The 14344-nt window shown below is 39.5% G+C and overlaps 1 protein-coding gene across 1 annotated transcript in view; it reads left to right on the forward strand.

The window, feature by feature from the left end:
- PTPN20 (protein tyrosine phosphatase non-receptor type 20) overlaps positions 1-14344 on the forward strand; it is a 109295-nt gene that overhangs the window by 38088 nt on the left and 56863 nt on the right. The window contains exon 3 of the mRNA XM_064269092.1: positions 1015-1105. Coding sequence (XP_064125162.1) covers positions 1015-1105 — 91 coding nt within the window. The remainder of the gene's footprint in view (positions 1-1014; positions 1106-14344) is intronic.

Consider the following 14344-nt stretch of genomic DNA (forward strand, 5'->3'; position numbering starts at 1 on the left):
TCGTTAATGTGCAAAATAGTCAGATAGTAGATTTTTTACTATTGTCATAAGTGTGAAATGTCAGATAACAAGATAGTCAATAAGTGGGGAGAAGGTGCAATGATTTATACTAGTCACTTATAGTACTCTAGTCTGTTTTTTTTCTGTTTTAATCATTTACTAAGGAACCCTGGTGGTGCAATGGTTAAGTGCTCAGCTGTTAACTGAAAGGTTGGTGGTTTAAACCCACCCAGTGGCTCTGCAGGAGAAAGACCTGGTGATCTGCTCCCATAAAGATTACAGCCTAGGAAACCCTGTGGGGCAGTTCTGCTCTGTCACATGGGTTGCTGAGTTGGAATTGACTGGATGGCATACAAAAACAACAGTCATCACACCTCCGTACATTGGTCACATGTTATTTGATTGCATGCGTGTCTCTTCAGCTACTCTGTTAAGTCTTCAGGGGTGAAGCCATTTCTGATTCATCTTTGTATTTCAGTATCAAAAACAGTGCCAAGTACTTGCTAAACGCTCAATAAATGTTTGTTGAATTCACATTTGGTGAATATTTTTTTTTGAAAGGAATCGTTCTTTAATTGGCCTTCTAACTATAACTTCTTCATAGGGCAAGGGATAAATTGTGAGACTGTTTATATTTTTTAGTTTATATGTATGTTTTTGTTGCTGTTCTTTTTGTTCATAAAATTATAATTTTATGGGTAGGTAGAGGCCCTATGAAGGGAATATTGTATATTGCCTTTTTTTAAATGAAAAATAAAAAAATAATGAAGTTCAAAAGGAAAAGTATGTCCAGAGTGTTTAGCATTTTCTTATCAAACAATTTGTTGAGTGGAACTGCAAACTTGAGATATTTTATATAGTACTCTTTTAATGGGGTTATACTTTCTTCATTTATCATATAACACATTTAACATATAGAGATTTAAGGATCATGGACACTAAACAAAGGCAGGTTTTTTTTTTTTTTTTTTGGTTATAGTAAATAGCATGATTTATATTTCTTACCTTTTTAAGGATTTAGAATTTGAGAGCCCGTCTGGTGAGTTCACCTGTGGGAATGAACCATCCAATAGAAACAAAAACAGATATCGAGATATTCTTCCATGTAAGCTAAAAATTATTTTGATATTTTCCTGTTTAATTTTGGGAAAAGGTAAAAAATGGGTTATATGGTCTTCCACATGAGGCATTTTGACCTGGGACCATAATGAAGAGCTCTAGTAGCTAGCAGCGGATGGCCTGGGCATGTTCTAGGATACATGCAAGAATTTGGTGAGAGTCAAGTCCTTTGTTCCAGCTAACTTCCCCTAGCCACTGTCTCAGGGTTATTTACAACAGTTCTTCAACCTTGTTCTTACGCATTGCTACTTCTTAGGCCGTGAAGCATCCAAAACATAAAGCCCGGTAAGGTAAGATAGCTGCCACTTTGTGTACCACAAGTCCTGACCACATTCCCTGGCCATTTTGTTTAGACACCTAAATACAATGGAGCTGTATATAGCTTTGTCCCAGACAATAATCTACCCTCCAGTGGGAGGCTGCCTTTGATTATCTTCACATGTTGGATAGAGAATAGTGCCACAAACTCCCTACCCAGTTACTCACAACGATTTATCTGTCTCAGGACGACCATAGCGCAGAAACAAAACACAAAAATGCAGTTTTAATCTCAGGTAGGAAATCTCATTTTGTGGCCCACACTCCTTTCAAACTCAAAATCTTTACAAATTTATCATTTTTTTCCTCAAACTTGACCCGCCTCCTTTATTCTGTATCTCAATTAATTAACCACCCACTTGTCCAAGCTAGAAAACATCAAGTCGCCTGCAGCGTCCAAAAGTAGTCACAGAGTCCTTTTGATTTCACCTCCTTAAGACCTCTAGAATGCTTCTGCATCTCACTGTTCCTACTGCTACTAACATAGACTGAGCCTGTTTTATTGTTCAGCTGGTCTCTGTCTTCTTCACTGCCTCTACTCCAGTCCATTCACAACAGTTTCTGAAATTAGTTTTCTAAAATGTGAATCAGAACATGTTACTCTCAGTACTTCCTTCACTCTCATGTTAAAGTCTTTTAGCATGGCATGTGAATTTTCCCCTCACTAGCCATAGCTCTCCCACAGAACTTCTTTTGTTTCTGGAATTGATCTTAAGTGACAATCATAGAAAGCTTGATTTCTTCACCACACGTCTTGAACTTATAGAGAAGGTTACTGAAGACTCATATAAAGAAAGCCAAAGAAATGATTAATTTGCCATCCTTTTCAAATGCTGAAAACACTGAATGAGGGAATTCATACATCTCAGGACACTACAAATACAGGTAGTCCTCACTTTGCATGGTTCCAATATACACAAATTTCTAATTACTGCATTTAGTTAAATAAAACCAGCCCATTAACAGCATGATTTACTTGCCATGGTACATTAACTGTGAGTAATTGCATAAAGTACAAAGTTCCGTGCTAGCTCTTCTATCCACAGATCACTTTGTAAATAACAACTCAGTGCCCAATTATGGTACTTCTTTCAAAGTCTTTTGGTGATTGCTCACTGCACATCTATTACTCAGTTCATGCAGACAGCAAAACGTGTAGTTGTCTTGCCTCCTTGCCTTTCAGTAATAAACCAACATGACATTTTACAAAAATGAATAATCGAAAAGAGGGAATTGTGCAACAAAGATGAAAGTGCAGCAAAGAAACAAAAAGTGGGAACTTTGAAAGTGAAATTTGAATGGAAAGTAAATGGAGTGATAGAAAAAATACCTGGCCAGGGAGTGTGGACCCTGCCACCTTTCCAGAGAGTCTAGGGTCTGCAACCAGAGAAGCTTGTTGAAGAACTGAGAAACGTAAATGAGGAAGATGGTTGTGAAAAACAGGATGAAGATGTCCAGAGGAAGTGATGCTGTCAGAAAAGCTTTACATTAAAGGAACTTTTGGAGATACTTTACAACATCCCAAGTGCAAAGATAAAATGTTAGACATTGATCCAAATGTAGAATGGAGTATGGTATTTCTTCATAGAAAAGATACTTGTTCCGTATTGTAAGTTATACAATGAAGAGGCGTGCACTGTTAAAACTACTCTTGATAATTTTTTACAAATAGAGCACTTTAATTTTCACCATTTCTAATGTTTTAAATTGTAGTGTTCTAAATAAATACTAGTTTTGACATTTTTTTATTCCCTCTACATTTATACCACTACCCGACTGTCAGTTTGTGGTACTGTGGTGGCTTACAGCTTGCTGTGATACTGGAAGCAATGCAATCAGCATTTCAAATAGCAGCAGAGTTACCCATGATGCACAGGTTTCAGTGGAGCTTCCAGACTATGACAGACTGGTAAGAAAGCTCTGGCAATATACTTGCAAAAATTAACCAATGAAAATCTTATGGATTACAACAGAACATTATACAATTTGCTTGCTTTAGGCACGTCATCTGGAGAGATCAATTGTGGAGGAGGACATCCTCCTCTTTGATGAAGTTGAGGGCCAGAGAGGGCATATGAGACCCTCGGTGAGATGCATTAGCAGAGCCAAAATGATAGATGCAACCATGCCAATGATCATGATGTAGGACTGGGCAGTGTTTCATTCTGTTGTACATAAGGGCACCATGAGATGGAGTCAACTCAGTGGCAGCTATCAATTTGTCTATTCATTTATAGCCAACGATAAGGGAATTTTTAATGTTTCCACAATTTTTCTAAATTTAAAAAAAATTTTTATTGTGCTCTAAGTGAAAGTTTACAAATCAAGCCAGCCTCTCATACAACAACTTACATACACACCTTGCTGTATACTCCTAATTGCTCTCCCCCTAATGAGACAGCACACTCCTTCCCTCCACTCTCTCTTTTCGTGTCCATTCGGCCAGTTTCTGACCCCCTCTGCCCTCTCATCTCCCCTCCAGACAGGAGATGCTCGCATAGTCTCATATGTCTACTTGACCCAAGAAGCTTGTTCTTCACCCGTATCATTTTCTATCCCATAGTCCAATCTCTGTCTGAGGAGTTGGCATTGGAAATGGTTCCTGTCTTGGGCTAACAGAAGGTCAGGGGACCATGACCACTGGGGCCCTTCTGGTCTCAGTCAGACCATAAAGTCTGGTCTTTTTATAAGAATTTGGAGTCTGCATCCCACTGCTCTCCTGCTCACTCAGGGGTTCTCTGTCATGTTCCCCATCAAGGCAGTCATCGGTTGTGGCCGGGCACCATCTAGTTCTTCTGGTCTCAGGCTGATGTAGTCTCTGATCCATTTTGAGTTAGTTTTTGTGTATGGTATGAGGTATGGGTCTTGTTTCATTTTTTTCCAGTTGGATATCCAGTTATGCTAGCACCATTTGTTAAAAAGACTGTCTTTTCCCCATTTAACTATTTTGGGGCTTTTGTCAAATATCAACTGCTCATATGTGAATGGATTTGTGTCTGGATTCTCAATTCTGTTCCACTGATCTATGTATCTGTTGTACCAGTACCAGGCTGTTTTGACTACTGTGGCAGTATAATAGGTTCTAAAATCAGATAGAGTGAGGCCTCCCACTTTGTTCCTCTTTTTCAGTAATGCTTTACTTATCTGGAGCCTCTTTCCTTTCTGTATGAAGTTGGCGATTTGTTTCTCCATCTCATTAAAAAAATGTCATAGGAATTTGGATTGGGATTGCATTGTATCTGTAGATTCCTTTTGGTAGAATAGAGATTTTTACAATGTTAAGTCTTCCTATCCATGAGCAAGGTATGCTTTTCCACTTACGTAGGTCTCTTTTGGTGTCTTGCAGAAGTGTTTTCTAGTTTTCTTTGTATAAGTCTTTTACATCTCTGGAATAAGATTTATTGGGGGCTACTGTAAATGGTATTGCTTTGGTAATTTCCTCTTCGATGTTCTTTTTGTTGGTGTAGACGAATACAACTGATTTTTGTATGTTTATCTTGTATCCCCATACTCTGCTGAACTCTTCTATTCGTTTCAGCAGTTTTCTTGAGAATTCCTTAGGGTTTTCTGTGTCTAAGATCATGTCATCTGCAAATAGAAATACTTTTACTTCTTCCTTACAAGTTTAGTTGCCCTTTATTTTTTTTATCTAGCCTAATTGCTCTGGCTAGGACCTCCAACACAATGTTGAATAAGAGTGGTGATAAAGGGCATCCTTGTCTGGTTCCCGATCTCCAGTGGAATGCTTTCAGGCTCTCTCCATTTAGGATGATGTTGGCTGTTGGCTTTGTATAAATGCCCTTTATTATGCTGAGGAATGTTCCTTCTATTCCTGTTTTGCTGAGAGTTTTTATCATGAATTGATGTTGAACTTTGTCAAATGCCTTTTCTGCATCAATTGATAAAATCGTGTGATTCTTGTTTTTGTTTTGTTTATATGATGGATTACATTCATTATTTTTCTAATGTTGAACCATCCCTGCATACCTGGTATAAATCCCACCTGGTCATGGTGAATTAATTTTTTGATATGTTGTGGAATTCTATTGGCTAGAATTTTGTTGAAGATTTTTGCATCTGTGTTCATGAGGGATATAGGTCCGTGATTTTCTTTTTTTGTGGTGTCTTTATCTCGTTTTGGTATCTGGGATATGCTGGTTTTATAGAATGACTTTGGGAGTATGCTGTCCTTTTCTATGCTCTGAAATACCTTTAGTAGTAGTGGTGTTAATTCTTCTCTGAAAGTTTGGTAGAACTGTGCAGAGAAGCCATCCCGGCTAGGGCTTTATTTGTTGGGAATTTTTTGGTTACCTTTTCAATCACTTCTCTTGTTACGGGTCTATTTACTTATTCTACCTCTGTTTGGTATAATGACTCTGTGTATTCCTTCATCTTCTTTTGATGCTTCCTGCATCGTTTAGTATTTTCCCCATGGAATCCTTTGCAAACTCGAGGCTTGAATTTTTTCTTCAGTTGTTTCAGCTTGAGAAACGCCGAGCGTGTTTCCCTTTTGATTTTCCATCTCCAGCTCTTTGCACATGTTGTTATAATACTTTATCTTCTTGAGAGGCCCTTCGAAATATTCTGTTCAGTTCTTTTCCTTCATCATTTCTTCCTTTTGCTTTAGCTGCTTGATGCTCAAGAGCAAGTTTCAGAGTCTCCTCTGACATCCATCTTGGTCTTTTCTTTCTTTCTTGTCTTTTCAGTGACCTCTTGCTTTCTTCATGGGTGATGTCCTTGATGTCATTCCACAGCTCCTCTGGTCTTCGGTCACTAGTGTTCAGTGCGTCAAATCTATTCTTCAGATGGTCTCTGAACTCAGGTGGGATATACTCAAGGTCCTATTTTGGCTCTCGTGGACTTGCTCTGATTTTCTTCAGTTTCAGCTTGAACTTGCAAATGAGCAATTGGTGGTCTGTTCCACAGTCGTCCCCTGGCCTTTTTCTGACTGATGATATTGAGCTTTTTTATTGTCTCCGCAGATGTAGTCAATTTGATTTCTGTGTGTTCCATCTGGCGAGGTCCATGGGTACAGTTCCGTTTATGTTGGTGAAAGAAGGTATCTGCAATGAAGAAGTCGTTGGTCTTGCAAAATTCTATCGTTCGATCTCCAGCATTGTTTCTGTCACCAAGGCCTTATTTTCCAACTACTGATCCTTCTTCTTTGTTTTGGACTTTCGCATTCCAATCACCAGTAATAATCAATGCATCTTGATTTCATATTCGATCAATTTCAGACTGCAGCAGCTGATAAAAATCTTCTGTTTCCTCATCTTTGGCCCTAGTGGTTGGTGCATAAATTTGAATAATAGTTGTATTAACTCGTCTTCCTTGTAGGCTTATGGATATTATCCTATCACTGACAGCTTTGTACTTCAGGATAGACCTTGAAACATTCTTTTTGACGATGAATGCAACACCATTCCTCTTCGAGTTGTCATTCCCAGCATGGTAGACTATATGATTGTCCGATTCAAAATGACCAATACCAGTCCATTTCAGCTCGCTAATGCCTAGGATATTGATGATTATGCGTTCCATTTCATTTTTGACAATTTCCAATTTTCCTAGATTCATATTTTGTAATTCCAGGTTCCCATTATTAATGGATGTTTGCAGTTGTTTCCTCTCATTTTGAGTCATGCCACATCAGCAAACGAAGGTCCTGAAATGTTTACTCCATCCATGTCATTAAGATTGACTCTACTTTGAGGAGGCAGCTCTTCCCTAGTCATCTTTTGAGTGCCTTCCAACCTGGGGGACTCATCTTACAGCACTATATCAGACAGTGTTCCACTGCTATTCATAAGGCTTTCACTGGCTAATGCTTTTCAGAAGTAGACTGCCGGGTCCTTCTTCCTAGTCTGTCTTAGTCTGGAAGCTCAGCTGAAACCTGTCCTCCATGGGTGACCCTGCTGGTATCTGAATACCGGTGGTATAGTTTCTAGCATCACAGCAACACACAAGCCCTCATAGTACAACAAACTGACAGACACGTGGAAGATGGAAGGAATACACAGAGTCATTATACCAAAAAGAATTAGTTGATATTCAACCATTTCAAGAAGTGGCATATGATCAGGAACCGATGGTACTGAAGGAAGAAGTCCAAGCTGCTCTGAAGGCATTGGCAAAAAACAGGGCTCCGGGAATTGATGGAATATCAATTGAGATGTTTCAACAAACAGATGCAGCAATGGAGGTGCTCAGTCATCTATGCCAAGAAATATGGGAGACAGCTTCCTGGCCAACTGACTGGAAGAGATCCATATTTATGCCGATTCCCAAGAAAGGTGATCCAACTGAACGTGGAAATTATAGAAAAATATCATTAATATCACATGCAAGCAAAATTTTGCTGAAGATCATTCGAAAAGGCTGCAGCAGTATATCGACATGGAACTGCCAGAAGTTCAGGCTGGTTTCAGAAGAGGACGTGGAACCAGGGATACCATTGCTGATGTCAGATGGATCCTGGCAGAAAGCAGAGGATACCAGAAGGATGTTTACCTGTGTTTTATTGACTATGCAAAACCATTCGACTGTGTGGATCGTAACAAACTATGGATAACACTGCGAAGAATGGGAATTCCAGAACACTTAATTGTGCTCATGAGGAACCTTTACATAGATCAAGAGGCAGTTGTTCGGACAGAACAAGGGGATACTGATTCATTTAAAGTCAGGAACGGTGTGCGTCAGGGTTGTATTCTTTCATCATACCTATATAATCTGTATTCTGAACAAATAATCCAGGAAGCTGGACTATATGAAGAAGAACGGGGCATCAGGATTGGAGGAAGACTCATCAACAACCTGCATGATGCAGATGACCCAACCTTGCTTGCTGAGAGTGAAGAGGACTTGAAGCACTCTAACGCTTCAGTATGGATCACACCTCAACATAAAGAAAACAAAAATCCTCACAACTGGACCAATGAGCAACATCATGATAAACAAAGATTGAAGTTGTCAAGGATTTCATTTTACTTGGATCTTCAATCAACAGCCATGGAAGCAGCAGTCAAAAAATCAAAAGATGCTTTGCATTGGGCAAATCTGCTGCAAAGGACCTCTTCAAAGTGATGAAGAGCAAAGATGTCACCCTGAAGACTAAGGTGCGCCTGACCGAAGCTATGGTATTTTCAATCACATCATATGCATGTGAAAGCTGGACAGTGAATAAGGAAGACTGAAGAAGAGTTGATGCCTTTGAATTGTGGTGTTGGCAAAGAATATTGAATATACCATGGACTGCCAAAAGAACGAACAAATCTGTCTTGGAAGAAGTGCAGCCCGAATGCTCCTTAGAAGCAAGGATGGTGAGACTGTGTCTTACATACTTTGGACATGTTGTCAGGAGGGTTCAGTCCCTGGAGAAGGACATCATGCTTGGCAGAGTACAGGGTCAGCGGAAAAGAGGAAGACCCTTAATGAGGTGAATTGACACAGTGGCTGCAACAGTGAGCTCAAACGTAACAACGAATGTAAGGATGGCGCAGTACTGGCAGTGTTTCATTCTGTTTTGCTTAGGCTAGGAACTGACGCGATGGCACCTAACAACAACAACAACCTCTGTGTTAATTTAGGTAGGTAGTGTGTTTCTTGGAATTCTTCCATTTCCTCTAGGTTTTCAAATTTGTTAGAGTACCGTTGCTCATGGTAATCTGATATGATTCTTTTAATTTCAGTTGGATCTGTTGTAATATTGCCCATCTTATTTCTTATTCGGGTTTTTGCTTCCTCTCCTGTTTTTCTTTTGTTAGTTTTACCAAGGGCTTATCAATTTTGTTGATTTTTTCAAAGAACCAGCTTTTGGTCTTGTGAATTCTTTCAATTATTTTTCTGATTTCTATTTCATTAATTCTGCTCTAATTTTTATTATTTGCTTTCTTCTGGTGCCTGAGGGTTTCTTTTGTTGCTTTCTATTTGTTCAAGTTGTAGGGATTATTCTTTGATTTTGGCCCTTTCGCCTTTTAGTATGTGTGCATTTATTGATTTAAATTGACCTCTGAGCACTGCTTTCGCTGTCTCAAAGGTTCTGATAGGAAGTGTTTTCATTCTCATTGGATTCTTTGAATTTCCTTATTCCATCCTTAATGTCTTCTAAAATCCAGACTTTTTTGAGGAGGGTATTGTTCATTTTCCAAGTGTTTGATTTCTTTTCCCTGCTTTTTTTGTTATTGATTTCTACTTTTTGGCCTTATGGTCAGAGAAGATGCTTTGTAATATTTCAGTTGTTTGGATTCTGCTAAGCCTTGCTTTATGACCTAACATGTGGTCTATTCTAGAGAATGTTCCATGTGCATTGGAAAAGAAAGTATACTTGGTCGCTGTTGGGTGTAGTGTTGTGTATATGTTGATGAGTTCAGGTTGTTTTCTTGTGGCATTATATCTGCCGTGTCTTTATTGAGCTTCCTTCTGGAAGTCCTGTCCGTCACCAAAAGTGGTGTGTTGAACTCTCCTACTTTTTTTTTGGAGCTATCTCACTTTTCAATGCTGATAGAGTTTGTTTTATGTATCTTGCAGCCTTGTCATTGGGTGCATAAATATTTAATATGGGTATGCCCTCCTGGTGTATTGTCCCTTAAATCATGATGTTATGCCCTCCTGGTGTATTGTCCCTTAAATCATGATGTAGTGTCCTTCCTTTCCTTTATGATGGATTTAACTTTAAAGTCTATTTTGTCAGAAATTAATATTGCCACTCCTGCTCTTTTTTGATTGTTGTTTCCTTGATATTTTTTTCCATCCTTTGAGTTTTAGTTTGTGTCTCCAAGTCTAAGGTGTGTCTCTTGTAGGCAGCATATAGATGGATGGTGCTTCTTAATCCATTCTGCCACTCTCTCTTTATTGGTGCATTTAGTCCATTTACATTCAGTGTAATTATGGATCGGTATGAATTTAGTGTTCTCATTTCGGTATCTTTTTTTGTGTGTTGTTGACAGTTTGTTTTTCCCACTTAACTTTTTGTGCTGAGTAGATTATATATTATCTTTTCCTCATATTCGTTGTTGTTGATTTTGTTTCTGCTGAGTCTCTATTTTTTTCTTGTTTTTTATTTTGATGTGTAGGATAGTTTGTCTCCTTTGTGGTTACCTTATTATTTACCCCTATTCTTCTAAATTTAAATCTAACTTTTATTTCTTTGTATCACCTTGTCTTCCTCTGTATATGAAAGATCTATGACTACATTCCTTAGTCCCTCTTTATTACTTTAATGTTTTCTTTACACAGTAACATCACTCTTTCCCTGTTTTGAGCATTTTTTTAACCTTGATTTATTTTTGTCATTTGCCTGTGTGGGTTGACATCTGTTTGTTCTGCCCAGTGTTCTAATCTTGGGTTGATGCCTGACACTATTGATTTTCTAGCCAAAGAACTCCCTTTAGTATTTCTTGTAGTTTTGGTTTCATTTTTATGAATTCCCTAAACTTCTGCTTATCTGAAAATATCCTAATTTCACCTTCATATTTGAGAGACAGTTTTGCTGGGTATCCGATTCTTGGCTGGTAATTTTTTTCCTTCAGTGCTTTATATAAGCCAGCCCATTGCCTTCTTGCCTGCAAGGTTTCTGCTGAGTAGTCCGAGCTTATTCTTACTGGCTCTCCTTTGTAGGTGACTTTTCGTTTTTCCCTAGCTGCCCTTAAAATTCTCTCTTTATCTTTGTTTTTGGCAAATTTGAATATAATGTCTTGGTGACTTTCTTTTAATACCTACCTTATGTGGAGTTCGATGAGCATTTTGAATAGATCTCTTCTCATCTTTCATGATATCAGGGACATTTTCTGCCAACAAATCTCCAACTATTCTCTCTGTACTTTCTGTTATCCCTCCCTGTTCTGGTACTCCAATCACTCCTAGGTTGTTTGTCTTGATAGAGTCCCACACGATTCTTAAGGTTTCTTCATTTTTTAAAAATTCCTTTATCTGATTTTTCTTCAAATATATTAGTGCCAAGTGCTTTATCTTCACGTTCCCCAATTCTGCCTTCTACTTGCTCAGCTCTACTCCTCTGACTTTCTATTGAGTTGTCTACTTCTGTAATTCTGTTTTTAATCTTCTGAATTTCTGATTGCTGTCTCTCTATGGATTTTTCCAGCTTATTAAATTTTTCAATATATTCCTGAATAACCTTTTTAATTTCTTCAACTGCTTTGTATTTGTGTTCCTTGGCTTGTTCTGCATGTTGCCTGATTTCCTTCCTGATGTCCTTCAGGGTTGTGTATATTAATCTTTTGTAATCTACCCCCGGTAAGTCCAGAAAGGCACTTTCATCTAAACATCCTTTGATTCTTTGTTTTGACAGCTTGTTGAAGCCATCATGGTTTGTTTCTTTATGTGACTTGATATTGACTGTTGTCTTTGAGCCATCTATAAGACATTGTATTAGTTTATTTTGTGTTTGATTACTATGTTGTAGCTTCTTGCTTTGTTTTGTTTTGCTATGCCCAAATGGGTTGCTTAAGTGAGCAGTTGGATTATTTTCACCTTTGGAGCTCTGACGTCCTATCCCATATGGCTAGAGGTGTTATCAGGTATATAAGCCTAGGAGTCCATTCATTTTTCTTGTGTGAATTCAGCTCAGGTGTCCAGGTAGCTGATCACCAGGTGTGTGGTGCAGGCTCTGTCCTACAGTCTTAGAGGTACAGGGGTGATGGGTGTAGGTACCTGTATCTGGTTGCAGCAGGGGGTCATACTCTGAACAAGGCAGTGGGCTGAGAATCATCCCCCGTGTCTCTGAGGAAAGCACGTCCCTCTTCCCTAGAGCATACAGGTGGGTGGGTTCTCCAGACAGACTATGGGCACCCAATGTTTTTGGTTGTAAGGACTGGAAGGTACCAGTCATCCTTGTGCCCCTGTCGCAGGTGTCTGGGTGAGCTGAGTGGAGCCACCAGTCCTGAGACCCCTGATGTGGGTAGGCAGGGACCCTGTTTAATAGGCAAAGCAGTGTCAAATCAAACACCCACTTCACCACCACAGAGCTGGAACAATTTTAGTCTGCCAACAAGGGCCTATTATCCTGAAATAGACCCACACAGGTTCATTCCTAGGGGAAAGGTACCCAAAGTCCACAGACAGTTTATACCTGGACAGGAAATGCTTCTGTCCTGAGCTCCCCCAGTTAGTGGAGCTGGCAAATTATCTTTTCCCCCACTTGTGAATTTATTACTTCTCCAAGGCCTAGAGGATGGCTCTAGGCACTAAATAGGGCCTATCTCAGACCCAGGGAAATGAACAGCCACTGAAGCCAGCTTGGGGGCAGGGGGCACGGTAAAATATACATAGGTACTTAGCTTTTTCTGAGAGTGCTGTTCCTCTCTGGTTCCGGACGTGTGAGTAGGATGCGTGGCTGGCTGCTTCTCCCTGAGGAAACTGCAGCCAAATGGTGGAACCAGCCTGCCACAGCCACTCCTGGGAATGGTGCCTGAGGGTCTGGTAAGTCCTCTCCGCGTCTGAGCTGTCTCTTCCTCCCCGTGCCCTTGGGTTCATTTTCTAAGCTTGCCTTTGATGTTCAGGGCTCCTACCTTGTCATAAATATACTCATTTCACTTGTTTTTTCGGGTCTTGTTGTAAGAGGGCTTGCTGGACGCGTCTGTCTATTCCGCCATCTTGGCCTCGCCTCCTAAAAAATTTTTTATTGTACTTTATTTGAAGTTTTACAGAGCAAACTGGTTTCTCATTAAAGAATGAATACAAACATTGTTTCATGACATTGGTTGCTAACCCCATGATCGGTAGTCTCCCCTTCTTGACCTTGGGTTCACATTACCAACTTTCCTGTTCCCTTATGGGCTGGTATTCTCATTTAGTCTTTTGTTTTCTGAGTCTGTGTAATATTTGGCTGAAGGGTGAATCTCAAGGGTGACTTTATTACTGAGCTAAAAGAGTATATGGGGGCCATAGTCTTAGGGCTCCTCCCGTCTCTGTCAGACCAGTAAGTCTGGTCTTTTTATTTGTCTGTGTGTGAGTTAGAAATTTGTTCTACATTTTTCTCCAGCTCTGTCTGGAACCTTCTAATGTGATCCTTGTCAGAGCAGTTGGTGATGGTAGTCAAACACCATTTAATTGTACTGGGCTCAGTCTGGTAGAGACTGTGGTAGTTGTGGTCCATTAGTCCTTCAGACTAATCTTTCCCTGTGTCTTTGATTTTCTTCATTCTGCCTTGCTCCAGACAGGGTGAGAGCAGTAGAGTATCTTAAATGGCTGCTCACAAGCTTTTCAGACCCCAGAAGCTACTCACTAAAGTAGACTGTATAACATTTTCTTTATAAATGATGTTATGCTAATTGAGCTGGATGTTCCCTGAGACCATGGTCCCCACAACCCTCAGTCTTCAGGGAGTTTGGATGTGTCTATGGAGCTTCCATGACTTTGCCTTGAACAAGTTGTGCTGGCTTGCCCAGTTTTGTGTACTGTCTTATCCTTCCCACTTACCTATCATCTATTTAATTTTTTCCCCTCACCCCTCCGCACCCTCGTAACCATCAAATATTTTTTCTTTTTGTGTGTAAACCTTTTTATGAGTTTTTATAGTAGTGGTCTCATACAATATTTGTCCTTTTGCGATTGACTTATTTCACTCAGCATAATGCTGTCTAGATTTATCCATGTTGTGAGATCCTGCAAAGGTTCATCATGGTTCTTTATTGTTCCATAGTATTCCATTGTGTGTATGTTGTGTGTACCAGAGTTTGTTTATCCATTCATCTGTTGATGGGCACCTAGGTTGTTTCCATCTTTTTGCTATTGTAAACAATACTGCAGTGAACAAAGGGTATGCATATGTCTATTCGTGTGACAGCTCTTATTTCCCTAGGATATATTCCTAGGAGTGGGATTGCAGGATTATATGGTATTTTTATTTCTAGCTTTTTAAGGAAGCACCATATCATTTTCCAAAATG

The sequence above is a fragment of the Loxodonta africana genome, chromosome 16, assembly GCF_030014295.1.
Source record: "Loxodonta africana isolate mLoxAfr1 chromosome 16, mLoxAfr1.hap2, whole genome shotgun sequence".
In the NCBI taxonomy this organism is placed as follows: domain Eukaryota; kingdom Metazoa; phylum Chordata; class Mammalia; order Proboscidea; family Elephantidae; genus Loxodonta; species Loxodonta africana.